This window comes from Oncorhynchus mykiss, chromosome 15 (assembly GCF_057628025.1).
Source record: "Oncorhynchus mykiss isolate SJ-2025 chromosome 15, ASM5762802v1, whole genome shotgun sequence".
Classification (NCBI taxonomy): Eukaryota; Metazoa; Chordata; class Actinopteri; order Salmoniformes; family Salmonidae; genus Oncorhynchus; species Oncorhynchus mykiss.
The window spans coordinates 77,849,867-77,869,866 of NC_143036.1; the positions used below are offsets into that span (position 1 = coordinate 77,849,867).

General features: G+C 45.7%; 1 protein-coding gene across 1 annotated transcript in view; it reads left to right on the top strand.

Moving 5' to 3' along the window:
- The window catches only part of LOC118942829 (leucine-rich repeat-containing G protein-coupled receptor 5A), a 216,014-nt gene that overhangs the window by 164,381 nt on the left and 31,633 nt on the right, over positions 1-20,000 (top strand). Inside the window, exons 6-8 of the mRNA XM_090201280.1 lie at positions 4,841-4,912; positions 16,125-16,193; positions 16,343-16,414. Coding sequence (XP_090057406.1) covers positions 4,841-4,912; positions 16,125-16,193; positions 16,343-16,414 — 213 coding nt within the window. The remainder of the gene's footprint in view (positions 1-4,840; positions 4,913-16,124; positions 16,194-16,342; positions 16,415-20,000) is intronic.

Below are 20,000 nucleotides of genomic sequence, written 5' to 3' on the forward strand. Positions count from 1 at the left end.
ACGTCCTTTGCTTCACTGAAACATGGCTCACTGGAGAGACTATCCGAAGCGGTGCAGCCAACGGGTTTCTCCACGTATCGCGCTGACAGAAACAAACATCTTTCTGGTAAGAAGAGGGGCGGAGGCGTATGCCTCATGGCCAACGTGACATGGTGTGATGAAAGAAACATACAGGAACTCAAATCCTTCTGTTCACCTGATTTAGAATTCCTCACAATCAAATGTAGACCGCATTATCTACCAAGAGAATTCTCTTCGATTATAATCACAGCCGTATATATCCCCCCCCAAGCAGACACATCGATGGCTCTGAACAAACTTTATTTAACTCTCTGCAAACTGGAAACGATTTATCCGGAGGCTGCATTCATTGTAGCTGGGGATTTTAACAAGGCAAATCTGAAAACAAGACTCCCTAAATTTTATCAGCATATCGATTGCGCAACCAGGGGTGGAAAGACCTTGGATCATTGTTACTCTAACTTCCGCGACGCATATAAGGTCCTGCCCCGCCCCCCTTTCGGAAAAGCTGACCACGACTCCATTTTGTTGATCCCTGCCTACAGACAGAAACTAAAACAAGAGGCTCCCACGCTGAGGTCTGTCCAACGCTGGTCCGACCAAGCTGACTCCACACTCCAAGACTGCTTCCATCACGTGGACTGGGAGATGTTTCGTATTGCGTCAGATAACGACATTGACGAATACGCTGATTCGGTGTGCGAGTTCATTAGAACGTGCGTTGAAGATGTCGTTCCCATAGCAACGATTAAAACATTCCCTAACCAGAAACCGTGGATTGATGGCAGCATTCGTGTGAAACTGAAAGCGCGAACCACTGCTTTTAATCAGGGCAAGGTGTCTGGTAACATGACCGAGTACAAACAGTGCAGCTATTCCCTCCGCAAGGCTATCAAACAAGCTAAGCACCAGTACAGAGACAAAGTAGAATCTCAATTCAACGGCTCAGACACAAGAGGCATGTGGCAGGGTCTACAGTCAATCACGGACTACAGGAAGAAATCCAGCCCAGTCACGGACCAGGATGTCTTGCTCCCAGGCAGACTAAATAACTTTTTTGCCCGCTTTGAGGACAATACAGTGCCACTGACACGGCCTGCAACGAAAACATGCGGTCTCTCCTTCACTGCAGCCGAGGTGAGTAAGACATTTAAACGTGTTAACCCTCGCAAGGCTGCAGGCCCAGACAGCATCCCCAGCCGCGCCCTCAGAGCATGCGAAGACCAGCTGGCCGGTGTGTTTACGGACATATTCAATCAATCCCTATACCAGTCTGCTGTTCCCACATGCTTCAAGAGGGCCACCATTGTTCCTGTTCCCAAGAAAGCTAAGGTAACTGAGCTAAACGACTACCGCCCCGTAGCACTCACTTCCGTCATCATGAAGTGCTTTGAGAGACTAGTCAAGGACCATATCACCTCCACCCTACCTGACACCCTAGACCCACTCCAATTTGCTTACCGCCCAAATAGGTCCACAGACGATGCAATCTCAACCACACTGCACACTGCCCTAACCCATCTGGACAAGAGGAATACCTATGTGAGAATGCTGTTCATTGACTACAGCTCGGCATTCAACACCATAGTACCCTCCAAGCTCGTCATCAAGCTCGAGACCCTGGGTCTCGACCCCGCCCTGTGCAACTGGGTACTGGACTTCCTGACGGGCCGCCCCCAGGTGGTGAGGGTAGGCAACAACATCTCCTCCCCGCTGATCCTCAACACTGGGGCCCCACAAGGGTGCGTTCTGAGCCCTCTCCTGTACTCCCTGTTCACCCACGACTGCGTGGCCACGCACGCCTCCAACTCAATCATCAAGTTTGCGGACGACACAACAGTGGTAGGCTTGATTACCAACAACGACAAGACGGCCTACAGGGAGGAGGTGAGGGCCCTCGGAGTGTGGTGTCAGGAAAATAACCTCACACTCAACGTCAACAAAACTAAGGAGATGATTGTGGACTTCAGGAAACAGCAGAGGGAACACCCCCCTATCCACATCGATGGAACAGTAGTGGAGAGGGTAGCAAGTTTTAAGTTCCTCGGCATACACATCACAGACAAACTGAATTGGTCCACTCACACAGACAGCATTGTGAAGAAGGCGCAGCAGCGCCTCTTCAACCTCAGGAGGCTGAAGAAATTTGGCTTGTCACCAAAAGCACTCACAAACTTCTACAGATGCACAATCGAGAGCATCCTGTCGGGCTGTATCACCGCCTGGTACCCGCCCTCAACCGTAAGGCTCTCCAGAGGGTAGTGAGGACTGCACAACGCATCAACGGGGGCAAACTACCTGCCCTCCAGGACACCTACACCACCCGATGTCACAGGAAGGCCATAAAGATCATCAAGGACATCAACCACCCGAGCCACTGCCTGTTCACCCCGCTATCATCCAGAAGGCGAGGTCAGTACAGGTGCATCAAAGCTGGGACCGAGAGACTGAAAAACAGCTTCTATCTCAAGGCCATCAGACTGTTAAACAGCCACCACTAACATTGAGTGGCTGCTGCCAACACACTGACACTGACTCAACTCCAGCCACTTTAATAATGGGAATTGATGGGAAATGCCTTGAGAAAGTATTCGGCCCCCTTGAACTTTGCGACCTTTTGCCACATTTCAGGCTTCAAACATAAAGATATAAAACTGTATTTTTTTGTGAAGAATCAACAACAAGTGGGACACAATCATGAAGTGGAACGACATTTATTGGATATTTCAAACTTTTTTAACAATTCAAAAACTGAAAAATTGGGCGTGCAAAATTATTCAGCCCCTTTACTTTCAGTGCAGCAAACTGTCTCCAAAAATACAGTTTTATATCTTTTTGTTTGAAGCCTGAAATGTGGCAAAAGGTCGCAATGTTCAAGGGGGCCGAATACTTTCTCAAGGCACTGTAAGTTCCATGTTGTTCTCCTCCTCTCTTCGTTATGTTCTGTGTCAGTCTCAGTCACCCGTCCTCTCGTCATATACCATTTAACAGCTCTGTTATTCTGCGTAGCAAACATCCCTCCACACTGCTCTGTCTAATCAAACATCCCTCCACACTGCTCTGTCTAATCAAACATCCCTCCACACTGCTCTGTCTAATCAAACATCCCTCCACACTGCTCTGTCTAATCAAACATCCCTCCACACTGCTCTGTCTAATCAAACATCCCTCCACACTGCTCTGTCTAATCACACTGCTCTGTCTAATCAAACATCCCTCCACACCGCTCTGTCTAATCAAACATCCCTCCACACTGCTCTGTCTAATCAAACATCCCTCCTTACTGCTCTGTCTAATCAAACATCCCTCCTTACTGCTCTGTCTAATCAAACATCCCTCCTTACTGCTCTGTCTAATCAAACATCCCTCCACACTGCTCTGTCTAATCAAACATCCCTCCTTACTGCTCTGTCTAATCTAACATCCCTCCACACTGCTCTGTCTAATCAAACATCCCTCCACACTGCTCTGTCTATTCAAACATCCCTCCACACTGCTCTGTCTAATCAAACATCCCTCCACACTGCTCTGTCTAATCAAACATCCCTCCACACTGCTCTGTCTAATCAAACATCCCTCCACACTGCTCTGTCTAATCAAACATCCCTCCACACTGCTCTGTCTAATCAAACATCCCTCCACACTGCTCTGTCTAATCAAACATCCCTCCACACTGCTCTGTCTAATCACACTGCTCTGTCTAATCAAACATCCCTCCACACTGCTCTGTCTAATCAAACATCCCTCCACACTGCTCTGTCTATTCAAACATCCCTCCACACTGCTCTGTCTAATCAAACATCCCTCCACACTGCTCTGTCTAATCACACTGCTCTGTCTAATCAAACATCCCTCCACACTGCTCTGTCTAATCAAACATCCCTCCACACTGCTCTGTCTATTCAAACATCCCTCCACACTGCTCTGTCTAATCAAACATCCCTCCTTACTGCTCTGTCTAATCTAACATCCCTCCACACTGCTCTGTCTAATCTAACATCCCTCCACACTGCTCTGTCTATTCAAACATCCCTCCACACTGCTCTGTCTATTCAAACATCCCTCCACACTGCTCTGTCTAATCTAACATCCCTCCACACTGCTCTGTCTAATCTAACATCCCTCCACACTGCTCTGTCTAATCAAACATCCCTCCACACTGCTCTGTCTAATCAAACATCCCTCCACACTGCTCTGTCTAATCTAACATCCCTCCACACTGCTCTGTCTAATCAAACATCCCTCCACACTGCTCTGTCTAATCAAACATCCCTCCATACTGCTCTGTCTAATCAAACATCCCTCCACACTGCTCTGTCTAATCAAACATCCCTCCACACTGCTCTGTCTAATCAAACATCCCTCCATACTGCTCTGTCTAATCAAACATCCCTCCACACTGCTCTGTCTAATCAAACATCCCTCCATACTGCTCTGTCTAATCAAACATCCCTCCACACTGCTCTGTCTAATCAAACAGTTTGAAAGTCTCCTATAGAGTGAAACTAATTTGTATGTAATGAGTGAAGCCTTGGGGAGGAACAAGGAGACAAGGTGCAGATTCCCCAATTCTTCCTCCTCCTCACCCCCACCCTCTCACTCCTCACCCTCTCCCTCCTCCTCACCCCCAACCTCACACTCTCCCCAGTCTCCAACCCTCCTCCCCCTCCTCACCCTCTCCCTCCTCCTCACCCCTCCCTCACCCTCTCTCCAGTCTCCAACCCCCCTTCCTTTGTTTTCCCTCCCCAGCCAATCAGCTGTCCTGTCCCGGGCTGTGTGGGTGTGTCTCTCTGACTGTTCTCTTTGCATTCCTCTGCAGGCATCTCAATAACAATAGAATCCGCACCCTGGGAACTCAGTGCTTTGACGGCCTTCACAGCCTGGAGACTCTGTAAGTTGACCTCTCATTATCACGTAGACAACTACTGCCATTTGAAGATTCTTTGCCCTCTTCATCTCTCTTCTCCCTCCTCCTCCCTTCATCTCTCTTCTCCCTCCTCCTCCCTTCATCTCTCTTCTCCCTCCTTCTCCCTCCCTCTCTCTTCTCCCTCCCTCTCTCTTCTCCCTCCATCTCTGTTCTCCCCCACCTCCCTCTCTTCTCCTTCCTCCTCCCTTCATCTCTCTTATCCCTCCTTCTCCTTCCCTCTCTCTTCTCCCTCCGTCTCTCTTCTCCCTCCATCTCTGTTCTCCCCCACCTCCCTCTCTTCTCCTTCCTCCTCCCTTCATCTCTCTTCTCCCTCCTTCTCCCTCCACCTCTCTTCTCCCTCCATCCATTTTGGGTCTGGGTGCACTGAAGCATACTAGAAGCCGTTGGCTAGTTGGTTGGCTGGCTGGTTGGTTGGTTGGCTGGATGATTGGCTGGCTAGTTGCCTGTCTGGCTTGCTAGTTGGTTGGCTTGCTGGTTGGTTGGCTGTTTGGCTGGTTGGTTGGAAGGTTGGCTTGCTGGTTGGCTTGCTGGTTGGCTGGCTGGCTGGCTGGCTGGCTGGCTGGCTAGCTAGCTGGTTGGCTGGCTGGCTGGTGGGCTGGCTGGTTGGCTGGCCAGTTGGCCGGTTGGCTGGCTGGCTGGCTGGTTGGCTGGTTGGCTGGCTGGCTGGTTGGCTGGCTGGCTGGCTGGCTGGTTGGCTGGCTGGCTGGTTGGCTGGCTGGCTGGTTGGCTGGCTGGCTGGCTGGCTGGCTGGTTGGCTGGCTGGCTGGCTGGCTGGCTGGCTGGCTGGTTGGCTGGCTGGCTGGCTGGCTGGCTGGCTGGCTGGCTGGTTGGCAGGTTGGCTGGCTGGTTGGCTGGCTGGCTGGCTGGCTGGCTGGTTGGCTGGCTGGCTGGTTGGCTGGCTGGCTGGCTGGTTGGCTGGCTGGCTGGCTGGTTGGCTGGCTGGCTGGTTGGCTGGCTGGCTGGCTGGTTGGCTGGCTGGCTGGCCGGTTCATTAAAGGAATCCCCTAACACGGAATATACTATTTGTCATGTAGTTAAATATATTCCCTGCAAAAATCACACACTCCCATGGCTTTTACATGTTCATTCATTTTGCATTTAGTGGGGCTTGTGGGTAACAGAGAGACGTGTGGGTAACAGAGAGACGTGTGGGTAACAGAGAGACGTGTGGTAACAGAGAGACTTGTGGGTAACAGAGAGAATTGTAGATAACAGAGAGACGTGTGGGTAACAGAGAGACTTGTGGGTAACAGAGAGACTTGTGGGTAACAGAGACGTGTGGGTAACAGAGACGTGTGGGTAACAGAGAGACTTGTGGGTAACAGAGAGACGTGTGGTAACAAAGAGACTTGTGGGTAACAGAGAGACTTGTGGGTAACAGAGAGACTTGTGGGTAACAGAGAGAATTGTAGATAACAGAGAGACGTGTGGGTAACAGAGAGACTTGTGGGTAACAGAGACGTGTGGGTAACAGAGAGACTTGTAGGTAACAGAGAGACTTGTGGGTAACAGAGAGACTTGTGGGTAACAAGGAAACTTGTGGGTAACAGAGAGACTTGTGGGTAACAGAGAGACTTGTGGGTAACAGAGAGACTTGTGGGTAACACAGAGACTTGTGGGTAACAGAGAGACTTGTGGGTAACAGAGAGAATTGTAGATAACAGAGAGACGTGTGGGTAACAGAGAGACTTGAGGGTAACAGAGACGTGTGGGTAACAGAGAGACTTGTGGGTAACAAGGAAACTTGTGGGTAACAGAGAGACTTGTGGGTAACAGAGAGACTTGTGGGTAACAGAGAGATCTGTAGGTAACAGAGAGACTTGTAGATAACAGAGAGACTTGTGGGTAACAGAGAGACTTGTGGGTAACAGAGAGACTTGTGGGTAACAAGGAAACTTGTGGGTAACAGAGAGACTTGTGGGTAACAGAGAGACTTGTGGGTAACAGAGAGATCTGTAGGTAACAGAGAGACTTGTAGATAACAGAGAGACTTGTGGGTAACTATGAAACGTGTGTCTTCCAGATCGTTGTGGACGATCCCCCCCCCATAAAGAATAGTGTATCAGTAATGGCAGCAGCTGCTTGGACACAGCCGGCATATTCTCCTCAGGGAGGGGTCTCTGTCTCCACCCTGCGGGGGGTGAGGAGTGCTCACATTAACTCTCCATGTGTCACATGACATCTATTCAGCTCCAGGGACTGGGAGCTATTCGTTAACCCCCTGCCTGCCTGCCTGCCTTCCTTACAAACCTCCTTTATCCATTTGTCATTTTGATAATGGTTAGACATTTACATGTCCACACAAGCAAAGGGCCGATCGTCACATGATCATCCAAACCTAGAGGTCCCCCCCCCCACAGTATTACATACAGGACCTTTATCCTGGCTGCTTCTCCATACAACAACATGTGAAACTAAGTGTGTAGTTCCTATACCTTAAAAACACACAGGCATAGGATGTTACTCTCTTCCTGGTGCCATCCTGGGTCTCCACGACAACAGGTGATTTATGGTGTCAGAGTAACACTCTGTTCCTGGTGCCATCCTGGGTCTCCACGACAACAGGTGATTTATGGTGTCAGAGTAACACTCTCTTCCTGGTACCATCCTGGGTCTCCACGACAACAGGTGGTTTATGGTGTCAGAGTAACACTCTCTTCCTGGTACCATTAGGGGTCTCCACGACAACAGGTGGTTTATGGTGTCAGAGTAACACTCTCTTCCTGGTACCATCCTGGGTCTCCACGACAACAGGTGATTTATGGTGTCAGAGTAACACTCTCTTCCTGGTACCATCCTGGGTCTCCACGACAACAGGTGGTTTATGGTGTCAGAGTAACACTCTCTTCCTGGTACCATCCTGGGTGTCTACGACAACAGGTGGTTTATGGTGTCAGAGTAACACTCTCTTCCTGGTACCACCCAAAACCAAATGGAAAACTAACTGCCCATGGTAGAAATATGTTTTATTGAAGAGCAGAGTTATAGCTAGCTATATGCAGAATACATACTCTGGTGGCTCCATTTTAGTGCTACATAAATGACATCATTTAGAAAGAACGAGAGAAAATAAGAGAAAAAGAGAGTGAGGCATATACCTTTACTGTAAAACAACATGCATCTTAGAAAACACTCCCTGGCTTAGTAGTACTGTGTTTATTTAGTAGTACTGTGTTTATTTAGTAGTACTGTGTTTATTTAGTAGTACTGTGTTTATTTAGTAGTACTGCGTTTATTTATCAAAACACTCCCTGGCTTAGTAGTACTGCGTTTATTTAGCAAAACGCTCCCTGGCTTAGTAGTACTGTGTTTATTTAGCAAAACACTCCCTGGCTTAGTGGTACTGCTTTTATTTTCTGTCTCTCTCTGTCTCTGTCTCTCTCTCTCTGTCTGTCTCTGTCTCTCTCTATCTCTGTCTCTCTCTGTCTCTCTCTCTCTGTCTCTCTCTCTCTGTCTCTCTGTCTCTCTCTATCTCTGTCTCTCTCTGTCTCTCTCTCTCTGTCTCTCTCTCTCTGTCTCTCTGTCTCTGTCTCTCTCTCTGTCTCTGTCTCTGTAATTATTTGTAATTCTTTATTAGGATCCCCATTAGCTAATGTCGTAACTTTAGCTAATCTTCCTGGGGTCCAACACCAACTAACAAGACATTACAAACAACCACACATCAAGACTTCACACACATTCCGCAAGTAGACAATACAGATCATTAAAATACCTGACAGGAAACACATTTAACATTCAGATGACGCTTTCTATTTCCTGTCCAGTCATATGGTCTATCACATTAGATGTTCTTTCTATTTCCTGTCCAGTCCTATGGTCTATCACATTAGATGTTCTTTATATTTCCTGTCCAGTCATATGGTCTATCACATTAGATGTTCTTTCTACTTCCTGTCCTGATGAACTTGTTGCCTGAGAAATATGGATTGGTAAAGAGTTCCATTCAGCTAGAAATATGGATTGGTAAAGAGTTCCATTCAGCTAGAAATATGGATTGGTAAAGAGTTCCATTCAGCTAGAAATATGGATTGGTAAAGAGTTCCATTCAGCTAGAAATATGGATTGGTAAAGAGGTCCATTCAGCTGGAAATATGGATTGGTAAAGAGTTCCATTCAGCTAGAAATATGGATTGGTAAAGAGTTCCATTCAGCTAGAAATATGGATTGGTAAAGAGTTCCATTCAGCTAGAAATATGCATTGGTAAAGAGTTCCATTCAGCTAGAAATATGGATTGGTAAAGAGTTCCATTCAGCTAGAAATATGGATTGGTAAAGAGTTCCATTCAGCTAGAAATATGGATTGGTAAAGAGTTCCATTCAGCTGAGAAATATGGATTGGTAAAGAGTTCCATTCAGCTGAGAAATATGGATTGGTAAAGAGTTCCATTCAGCTGAGAAATATGGATTGGTAAAGAGTTCCATTCAGCTAGAAATATGGATTGGTAAAGAGTTCCATTCAGCTGAGAAATATGGATTGGTAAAGAGTTCCATTCAGCTGAGAAATATGGATTGGTAAAGAGTTCCATTCAGCTGAGAAATATGGATTGGTAAAGAGTTCCATTCAGCTGAGAAATATGGATTGGTAAAGAGTTCCATTCAGCTAGAAATATGGATTGGTAAAGAGTTCCATTCAGCTGAGAAATATGGATTGGTAAAGAGTTCCATTCAGCTGAGAAATATGGATTGGTAAAGAGGTCCATTCAGTTAAAAATATGGATTGGTAAAGAGGTCCATTCAGCTGAGAAATATGGATTGGTAAAGAGGTCCATTCAGCTGAGAAATATGGATTGGTAAAGAATTCCATTCAGCTAGAAATATGGATTGGTAAAGAGGTCCATTCAGCTAAAAATATGGATTGGTAAAGAGGTCCATTCAGCTGAGAAATATGGATTGGTAAAGAGGTCCATTCAGCTGAGAAATATGGATTGGTAAAGAGTTCCATTCAGCTGAGAAATATGGATTGGTAAAGAGTTCCATTCAGCTAGAAATATGGATTGGTAAAGAGGTCCATTCAGCTGAGAAATATGGATTGGTAAAGAGTTCCATTCAGCTGAGAAATATGGATTGGTAAAGAGGTCCTTTCAGATAGAAATATGGATTGGTAAAGAGTTCCATTCAGCTAGAAATATGGATTGGTAAAGAGTTCCATTCAGCTAGAAATATGGATTGGTAAAGAGTTCCATTCAGCTGATAAATATGGATTGGTAAAGAGTTCCATTCAGCTGAGAAATATGGATTGGTAAAGAATTCCATTCAGCTAGAAATATGGATTGGTAAAGAGTTCCATTCAGCTGAGAAATATGGATTGGTAAAGAGTTCCATTCAGCTAGAAATATGGATTGGTAAAGAGGTCCATTCAGCTGAGAAATATGGATTGGTAAAGAGTTCCATTCAGCTGAGAAATATGGATTGGTAAAGAGTTCCATTCAGATAGAAATATGGATTGGTAAAGAGTTCCATTCAGATAGAAATATGGATTGGTAAAGAGTTCCATTCAGCTGAGAAATATGGATTGGTAAAGAGTTCCATTCAGCTGAGAAATATGGATTGGTAAAGAGGTCCATTCAGCTGAGAAATATGGATTGTTAAAGAGTTCCATTCAGCTAGAAATATGGATTGGTAAAGAGTTCCATTCAGCTGAGAAATATGGATTGGTAAAGAGTTCCATTCAGCTGAGAAATATGGATTGGTAAAGAGTTCCATTCAGCTGAGAAATATGGATTGGTAAAGAGTTCCATTCAGCTGAGAAATATGGATTGGTAAAGAGTTCCATTCAGATAGAAATATGGATTGGTAAAGAGTTCCATTCAGATAGAAATATGGATTGGTAAAGAGTTCCATTCAGCTGAGAAATATGGATTGGTAAAGAGTTCCATTCAGCTGAGAAATATGGATTGGTAAAGAGTTCCATTCAGCTGAGAAATATGGATTGGTAAAGAGTTCCATTCAGCTGAGAAATATGGATTGGTAAAGAGTTCCATTCAGCTGAGAAATATGGATTGGTAAAGAGTTCCATTCAGATAGAAATATGGATTGGTAAAGAGTTCCATTCAGCTGAGAAATATGGATTGGTAAAGAGTTCCATTCAGATAGAAATATGGATTGGTAAAGAGTTCCATTCAGATAGAAATATGGATTGGTAAAGAGTTCCATTCAGCTGAGAAATATGGATTGGTAAAGAGGTCCATTCAGCTGAGAAATATGGATTGGTAAAGAGGTCCATTCAGCTGAGAAATATGGATTGGTAAAGAGGTCCATTCAGCTGAGAAATATGGATTGGTAAAGAGTTCCATTCAGCTATGGCTCTATATAAAACTGTAGATTTAAGTTGATTTGTCCTTGGCTTGGGTCAGTCTTCACTGCCCTGAATTTGCCTGTCTGGTTTAGTGGTTATGCGTGTTGCTAATATGTACTAATTGGACCAGGGATAGGACCAGGGATTGACTATATAACTGGACAGTACTCTGAGTGTGATAGGACCAGGGATTTACCATATAACTGGACAGTACTCTAAGTGTGATAGGACCAGGGATTGACCATATAACTGGACAGTACTCTAAGTGTGATAGGACCAGGGACAGTACTCTAAGTGTGATAGGACCAGGGACAGTACTCTAAGTGTGATGGGACAGTACTCTAAGTGTGATGGGACCAGGGATTGACCATATAACTGGACAGTACTCTAAGTGTGATAGGACCAGGGACAGTACTCTAAGTGTGATAGGACCAGGTATTGACCATATAACTGGACAGTACTCTAAGTGTGATAGGACCAGGTATTGACCATATAACTGGACAGTACTCTAAGTGTGATAGGACCAGGGACAGTACTCTAAGTGTGATAGGACCAGGGATTGACCATATAACTGGACAGTACTCTAAGTGTGATAGGACCAGGGATTGACCATGTAACTGGACAGTACTCTAAGTGTGATAGAACCAGGGATTGACCATATAACTGGACAGTACTCTAAGTGTGATGTGACCAGGGATTGACCATGTAACTGGACAGTACTCTAAGTGTGATAGGACCAGGGATTGACCATATAACTGGACAGTACTCTAAGTGTGATAGGACCAGGGACAATACTCTAAGTGTGACAGGACCAGGGACAGTACTCTAAGTGTGATGGGACCAGGGACAGTACTCTAAGTGTGATAGGACCAGGGACAGTACTCTAAGTGTGATAGGACCAGGGACAGTACTCTAAGTGTGATAGGACCAGGGATTGACCATATAACTGGACAGTACTCTAAGTGTGATAGGACCAGGGATTGACCATATAACTGGACAGTACTCTAAGTGTGATAGGACCAGGGATTGACCATATAACTGGACAGTACTCTAAGTGTGATAGGACCAGGGAAACCATGTTTCATACTCCGAACATTTTCTTGTAACAGTAATTCCCTTATCCATCTTAATAACAATATTATCTATGTGTTCTGACCATGATAAAGCTGCGTCCAACATGATGCCTAGTAGTTTCATTTTTTTTACTTGCTCTATCTCTCTCCCTGTCTCAATATCTCACTCTCTCTGTCTCTGTCTCTGTCTCTGTCTCTGTCTCTGTCTCTCTCTCTCGCTCTCTCTCACTCCCTCTCTCTCTCTCTCTGTCTCTCTCTCTCTCACTCCCTCTCTCTCTCTCTCTCTGGGCCCACATTGAAGCAATTTTAATGTAAAGTTATTTTCCAATCTCTGAGTTTGTTCCACTGTGTTGACGTTGAGGAGGAGTGCATCTGGCTAAACAGTGAGGCAGGCTGTCTGGTCTAATGCTCCTGTGATGCTGAACCACCTGCGCCCCAGACAGGGATCACTAACTCTAATAGAAACCAGGTGGAAGACCTGAACACCGACCACTCTGATAATGATGAGGGAGGGAGGGAGGGAGGGAGGGAGAGAGGGAGGGAGGGAGGGAGGGAGGGAGGGAGGGGAGGGAGGGAGGGAAAGTCGACAGACTGACAGACAGAATAAATGTAAAAGAGAGAAAATATAAATAAAATGTATAATTTATTTGTTTCGGTAACAGGATGTTTTGTTCAGAGTGTCTAAGGGCTCGCCATAGAAACTGAACCGAGTTGTCTTTGTTTGTACCGTTGTCTCTCTGTGTGTGTGTTCTGAGGAGAGAAGATGCACAACAGTCTGACGTGGACTCTACTGTTACCATTGTGATGGTAACCTATATGCCATTTGTGTGTTGTGTCTGGTTTTGTTTGTTCGTCCGTTTGGTTTTATAACCCGTGACAGGGTGGAACACAGGTCGTCAGCCAAAACATTCCCACAGTCCACTTTGTTTGAAGACCGGAAACACTGCCATCACCTCCTCCCCCCTCCTTCTTCCCCCTTTCATCAACATTGTATAAATGAAACAGGGGGAGATATCATTTCAGACAGGAAAGAGAAAGGCCTGACATGCAGAGGCCAGTCCTGAGGGGAGACATGGGTTCAAACACTATTCGAAATAATTTCACATACTTCATCTGGACTCGATTGAGCTTGTCTGTTGCAATGGAACCAATTGAAATGTCTCAAAAGTACAAACCCCGCCCATTACGGCATTCCGAGGCAGGCTAAAGCAAACGCTCAAAGTATTTTAAAATATTTCGACTACTGTTTGAACCCAGGTCTGGCTGAGGGCCTCACAGTCTAGCCTCTATCCCCTCTAGGGCCGTCACTAGGAGTTTACAAACAGGAAGCCTCCCTTGTGAGAAACACAGTGTTGTTTATATCACGGGCCAATCGACACGAGAGGGAAAACGTTAAGCGACAACGTTTCCATGAATGAACGGGTCCCCCGTTGGACGGTTGTTGGTTCCATTGATGGACTCTGTAGCAGGAAGGTGAATAGTGGACTATTACTTCCCTCCGGTCTTCCTCTGAGACCCTGGGAAACATCGATAGTGTCTGCGGTGCCAAATGGCACACTATTGCTATTCTCTTTATAGTGCACTACCCATAGGGCACTAGTGAAAAGTAGGGCACTATATAGTGAATAGAGTGCCATTTGGGAAGTCGCCTGGGTCTGGGTGGAATTCTAACACTGTCGGTCGGGTTAAGTTGAGTGGTTCCCTTCCTATTTAAGTGTTTATGCTCATGTTTTAGTCCACTATTGGGTGTTTCTGTTTTAGTTGACTATTGGGTTTCAGTCCACTATTGGGTGTTTCTGTTTCAGTCCACTATTGGGTGTTTCTGTTTTAGTCCACTATTGGGTGTTTCTGTTTTAGTTCACTATTGGGTGTTTCTATTTTAGGCCACTATTGGGTGTTTCTATTTTAGTTCACTATTGGGTGTTTCTGTTTTAGTCCACTATTGGGTGTTTCTGTTTTAGTCCACTATTGGGTGTTTCTGTTTTAGTCCACTATTGGGTGTTTCTGTTTTAGTTCACTATTGGGTGTTTCTATTTGAGGCCACTATTGGGTGTTTCTGTTTCAGTCCACTATTGGGTGTTTCTGTTTTAGTCCACTATTGGGTGTTTCAGTCCACTATTGGGTGTTTCAGTCCACTATTGGGTGTTTCTGTTTCAGTCCACTATTGGGTGTTTCTGTTTCAGTCCACTATTGGGTGTTTCTGTTTTAGTCCACTATTGGTTGTTTCTGTTTCAGCCCACTATTGGTTGTTTCTGTTTCAGTCCACTATTGGGTGTTTCTGTTTCAGTCCACTATTGGGTGTTTCTGTTTCAGTCCACTATTGGTTGTTTCTGTTTCAGTCCACTATTGGTTGTGGGGGCAACCAAGGCCCATGTGTCTGGCTTAGATCCTAGTTGATGTGTGCTTAGTTGGAGGGTCTTGGTTTCAAATAGTGGGCCATTGTGAAGTTGTGTGGTTCAGGTCTGTTTGCCTGTCTGTCTGTCTGCCAGCACATTTCTATGGACTGTTTATGTCAACCTGAACGGCCATAAAACAAATAATGAACTCAAGGACAACAGCTAGCTAACAGTGCAATAAGGCAGTACTGACGATACCCTCCGGGGTCCCAGACACAGAGTAAGCCTATTGCTGGACTGAGCATCCTTTGCTAGTCCAGGAGTAGGAATAATTATGGGTCTGGGAAACCGGCCATGTTTTCATAGGATGGACATTGAATAAAAAGACACATTAATTGTAATGGCATAGCAGTTATCATGTGTCTAATTCTTATAAATTACCACAGCAAGAACTCTAATCACATCTCAATTTGTCTCCCTCCCTCCGTACCTCTCCCTCCCTCCATACCCCCCCCCTCCGTACCCCCCCCCTCCGTACCTCTCCCTCCCTCCGTACCTCTCCCTCCCTCCGTACCTCCCCCTCCCTCCGTACCTCTCCCTCCCTACCTCTCCCTCCCTCCGTACCTCCCCCTCCCTCCGTACCTCCCCCTCCGTACCTCTCCCTCCCTCCGTACCTCCCCCTCCCTCCGTACCTCCCCCTCCCTCCGTACATCTCCCTCCCTCCGTACCTCTCCCTCCCTCCGTACCTCTCCCTCGCTACCTCTCCCTCCCTCCGTACCTCTCCCTTCCTCCGTACCTCCCCCTCTAATCACATCTCAACTTGTCTCCCTCCCTCCGTACCTCTCCCTCCCTCCATACCCCCCCCCTCCGTACCCCCCCTCCGTACCTCTCCCTCCCTCCGTACCTCTCCCTCCCTCCGTACCTCCCCTTCCCTCCGTACCGCTCCCTCCCTACCTCTCCCTCCCTCCGTACCTTCCCCTCCCTCCGTACCTCCCCCTCCGTACCTCTCCCTCCCTCCGTACCTCTCCCTCCCTCCGTACCTCCCCCTCCCTCCGTACCTCTCCCTCCCTCCGTACCTCTCCCTCCCTCCGTACCTCCCCCTCCCTCCGTACCTCTCCCTCCCTCCGTACCTCTCCCTCCCTCCGTACCTCTCCCTCCCTACCTCTCCCTCCCTCCGTACCTCTCCCTTCCTCCGTACCTCCCCCTCCCTCCGTACCTCCCCCTCCCTCCGTACCTCTCCCTCCCTCCCTACCTCCGTACCTCTCCCTCCCTACCTCTCCCTCCCTCCGTACCTCTCCCTCCTTACCTCTCCCTCCCTCCGTACCTCTCCCTCCCTCCGTACCTCCCCCTCCCTCCGTACCTCTCCCTCCCTCCGTACCTCTCCCTCCCTCCGGACCTCCCCCTCCCTCCGTACCTCTCCCTCCGTACCTCCCCCACCCTCCGTATCTCCCCCTCCCTCCTTCCCCTGACAGAGATCTCAACTACAACAACCTGGAAGAGTTCCCTATTGCAATCAGAGCCCTGAGCACCCTGAAGGAGCTGTGAGTATGCATGTCTATATGTCTTTACTGCCAGCTGTGCTAACGCTGCGCTGACCCCTTACCCCTGACCTCTGACCTTTGTCCTGTCCTCAGTCCACCCTCTGGTCTGTAACCTCCTTCAACCATCTGTTGTAATGTTCACCTTCCAGGGGTTTCCACAGCAACAACATCAAGTCCATCCCCGAGCAGGCCTTCACTGGACACTCCACTCTTCTGACAATGTAGGTCGACATAACTAACGACGCCAATCAGACTGCTGCTTTCGCCAAGAGATCCCGCTTTCACTACAACCCAGTGTGTGTGTGTGTGTGTGTGTGTGTGTGTGTGTGCGGGTGTGTGTGTGTGTGTGTGTGTGTGTGTGCGTGCGTGTGTGTGTGTGTGCGTGCGTGTGTGTGTGTGTGTGCGTGCGGGTGTGTGTGTGTGTCTGTGTGTGTGTGTGTGTGTGTGTGTGTGTGTGTGTGTGCGGATGTGTGTGTGTGTGTGTGTGTGTGTGTGTGTGTGTGTGTGTGTGTGTGTGTACCAGGCCCTTAGATGTTGTTGTGCTGTGGTGTTCCCGAGGGGTTTTCCTTCCTCTCCTGTGAGAACCAATCCAGAGGTCTTTCCTCAACCAGAACTCTTCTGACGGCGCTGTCATTTTTCCATAAACTTACGTAAAAAGGGCTGTTTTAGAGTGATTATGTTAAACGTCCGAAACAATATGCGTTAACTTCAGTTTCACCAAGCGAGTTCCGATGCGATTTAAAATGAAAATAAAACCTAATATAACTCAAACGGAAAAGCATTTTGCATTTTTTGCTTGAATCGACTATTACAGATTCTACACGTTCCATCATAACGCCACCCACTGTCTCCGTTTTATTCGTTGATTGTGATATATCAACTGTTCAAATCACATTTTTATTGGTCACATACACATGGTTAGCAGATGTTATTGGTCACATACACATGGTTAGCAGATGTTATTGGTCACATACACATGGTTAGCAGATGTTATTGGTCACATACACATGGTTAGCAGATGTTATTGGTCACATACACATGGTTAGCAGATGTTATTGGTCACATACACATGGTTAGCAGATGTTATTGGTCACATACACATGGTTAGCAGATGTTATTGGTCACATACACATGGTTAGCAGATGTTATTGGTCACATACACATGGTTAGCAGATGTTATTGGTCACATACACATGGTTAGCAGATGTTATTGGTCACATACACATGGTTAGCAGATGTTATTGGTCACATACACATGGTTAGCAGATGTTATTGGTCACATACACATGGTTAGCAGATGTTATTGGTCACATACACATGGTTAGCTGATGTTATTGGTCACATACACATGGTTAGCAGATGTTATTGGTCACATACACATGGTTAGCAGATGTTATTGGTCACATACACATGGTTAGCAGATGTTATTGGTCACATACACATGGTTAGCAGATGTTATTGGTCACATACACATGGTTAGCAGATGTTATTGGTCACATACACATGGTTAGCAAATGTCATTGGTCACATGGTTAGCAGATGTTATTGGTCACATACACATGGTTAGCTGATGTTATTGGTCACATACACATGGTTAGCAGATGTTATTGGTCACATACACATGGTTAGCAGATGTTATTGGTCACATACACATGGTTAGCAAATGTCATTGGTCACATGGTTAGCAGATGTTATTGGTCACATACACATGGTTAGCTGATGTTATTGGTCACATACACATGGTTAGCAGATGTTATTGGTCACATACACATGGTTAGCAGATGTTATTGGTCACATACACATGGTCAGCAGATGTTAATGGTTACATACACATGGTTAGCAGATGTTATTGGTCACATACACATGGTTAGCAGATGTTATTGGTCACATACACATGGTTAGCAGATGTTATTGGTCACATACACATGGTTAGCAGATGTTATTGGTCACATACACATGGTTAGCAGATGTTATTGGTCACATACACATGGTTAGCAGATGTTATTGGTCACATACACATGGTTAGCAGATGTTATTGGTCACATACACATGGTTAGCAGATGTTATTGGTCACATACACATGGTTAGCAGATGTTATTGGTCACATACACATGGTTAGCAGATGTTATTGGTCACATACACATGGTTAGCAGATGTTATTGGTCACATACACATGGTTAGCAGATGTTATTGGTCACATACACATGGTTAGCAGATGTTATTGGTCACATACACATGGTTAGCAGATGTTATTGGTCACATACACATGGTTAGCAGATGTTATTGGTCACATACACATGGTTAGCAGATGTTATTGGTCACATACACATGGTTAGCAGATGTTATTGGTCACATACACATGGTTAGCAGATGTTATTGGTCACATACACATGGTTAGCAGATGTTATTGGTCACATACACATGGTTAGCAGATGTTATTGGTCACATACACATGGTTAGCAGATGTTATTGGTCACATACACATGGTTAGCAGATGTTATTGGTCACATACACATGGTTAGCAGATGTTATTGGTCACATACACATGGTTAGCAGATGTTATTGGTCACATACACATGGTTAGCAGATGTTATTGGTCACATACACATGGTTAGCAGATGTTATTGGTCACATACACATGGTTAGCAGATGTTATTGGTCACATACACATGGTTAGCAGATGTTATTGGTCACATACACATGGTTAGCAGATGTTATTGGTCACATACACATGGTTAGCTGATGTTATTGGTCACATACACATGGTTAGCAGATGTTATTGGTCACATACACATGGTTAGCAGATGTTATTGGTCACATACACATGGTTAGCAGATGTTATTGGTCACATACACATGGTTAGCAGATGTTATTGGTCACATACACATGGTTAGCAGATGTTATTGGTCACATACACATGGTTAGCAAATGTCATTGGTCACATGGTTAGCAGATGTTATTGGTCACATACACATGGTTAGCTGATGTTATTGGTCACATACACATGGTTAGCAGATGTTATTGGTCACATACACATGGTTAGCAGATGTTATTGGTCACATACACATGGTTAGCAAATGTCATTGGTCACATGGTTAGCAGATGTTATTGGTCACATACACATGGTTAGCTGATGTTATTGGTCACATACACATGGTTAGCAGATGTTATTGGTCACATACACATGGTTAGCAGATGTTATTGGTCACATACACATGGTCAGCAGATGTTAATGGTTACATACACATGGTTAGCAGATGTTATTGGTCACATACACATGGTCAGCAGATGTTAATGGTTACATACACATGGTTAGCAGATGTTATTGGTCACATACACATGGTTAGTAGATGTTATTGGTCACATACACATGGTTAGCAGATGTTATTGGTCACATACACATGGTTAGCAGATGTTATTGGTCACATACACATGGTTAGTAGATGTTATTGGTCACATACACATGGTTAGCAGATGTTATTGGTCACATACACATGGTTAGCAGATGTTATTGGTCACATACACATGGTTAGCAGATGTTATTGGTCACATACACATGGTTAGCAGATGTTATTGGTCACATACACATGGTTAGTAGATGTTATTGGTCACATACACATGGTTAGCAGATGTTATTGGTCACATACACATGGTTAGCAGATGTTATTGGTCACATACACATATTTAGCAGATGTTATTGCGGCCGTAGAGAAATGCCTGTTACAGCTTATAGTTCGTTATACGATGTGAATACAAACTATTATATTTTCCGTCACATGACAAGGCCTTTTTTCTCTCTTCATCAAA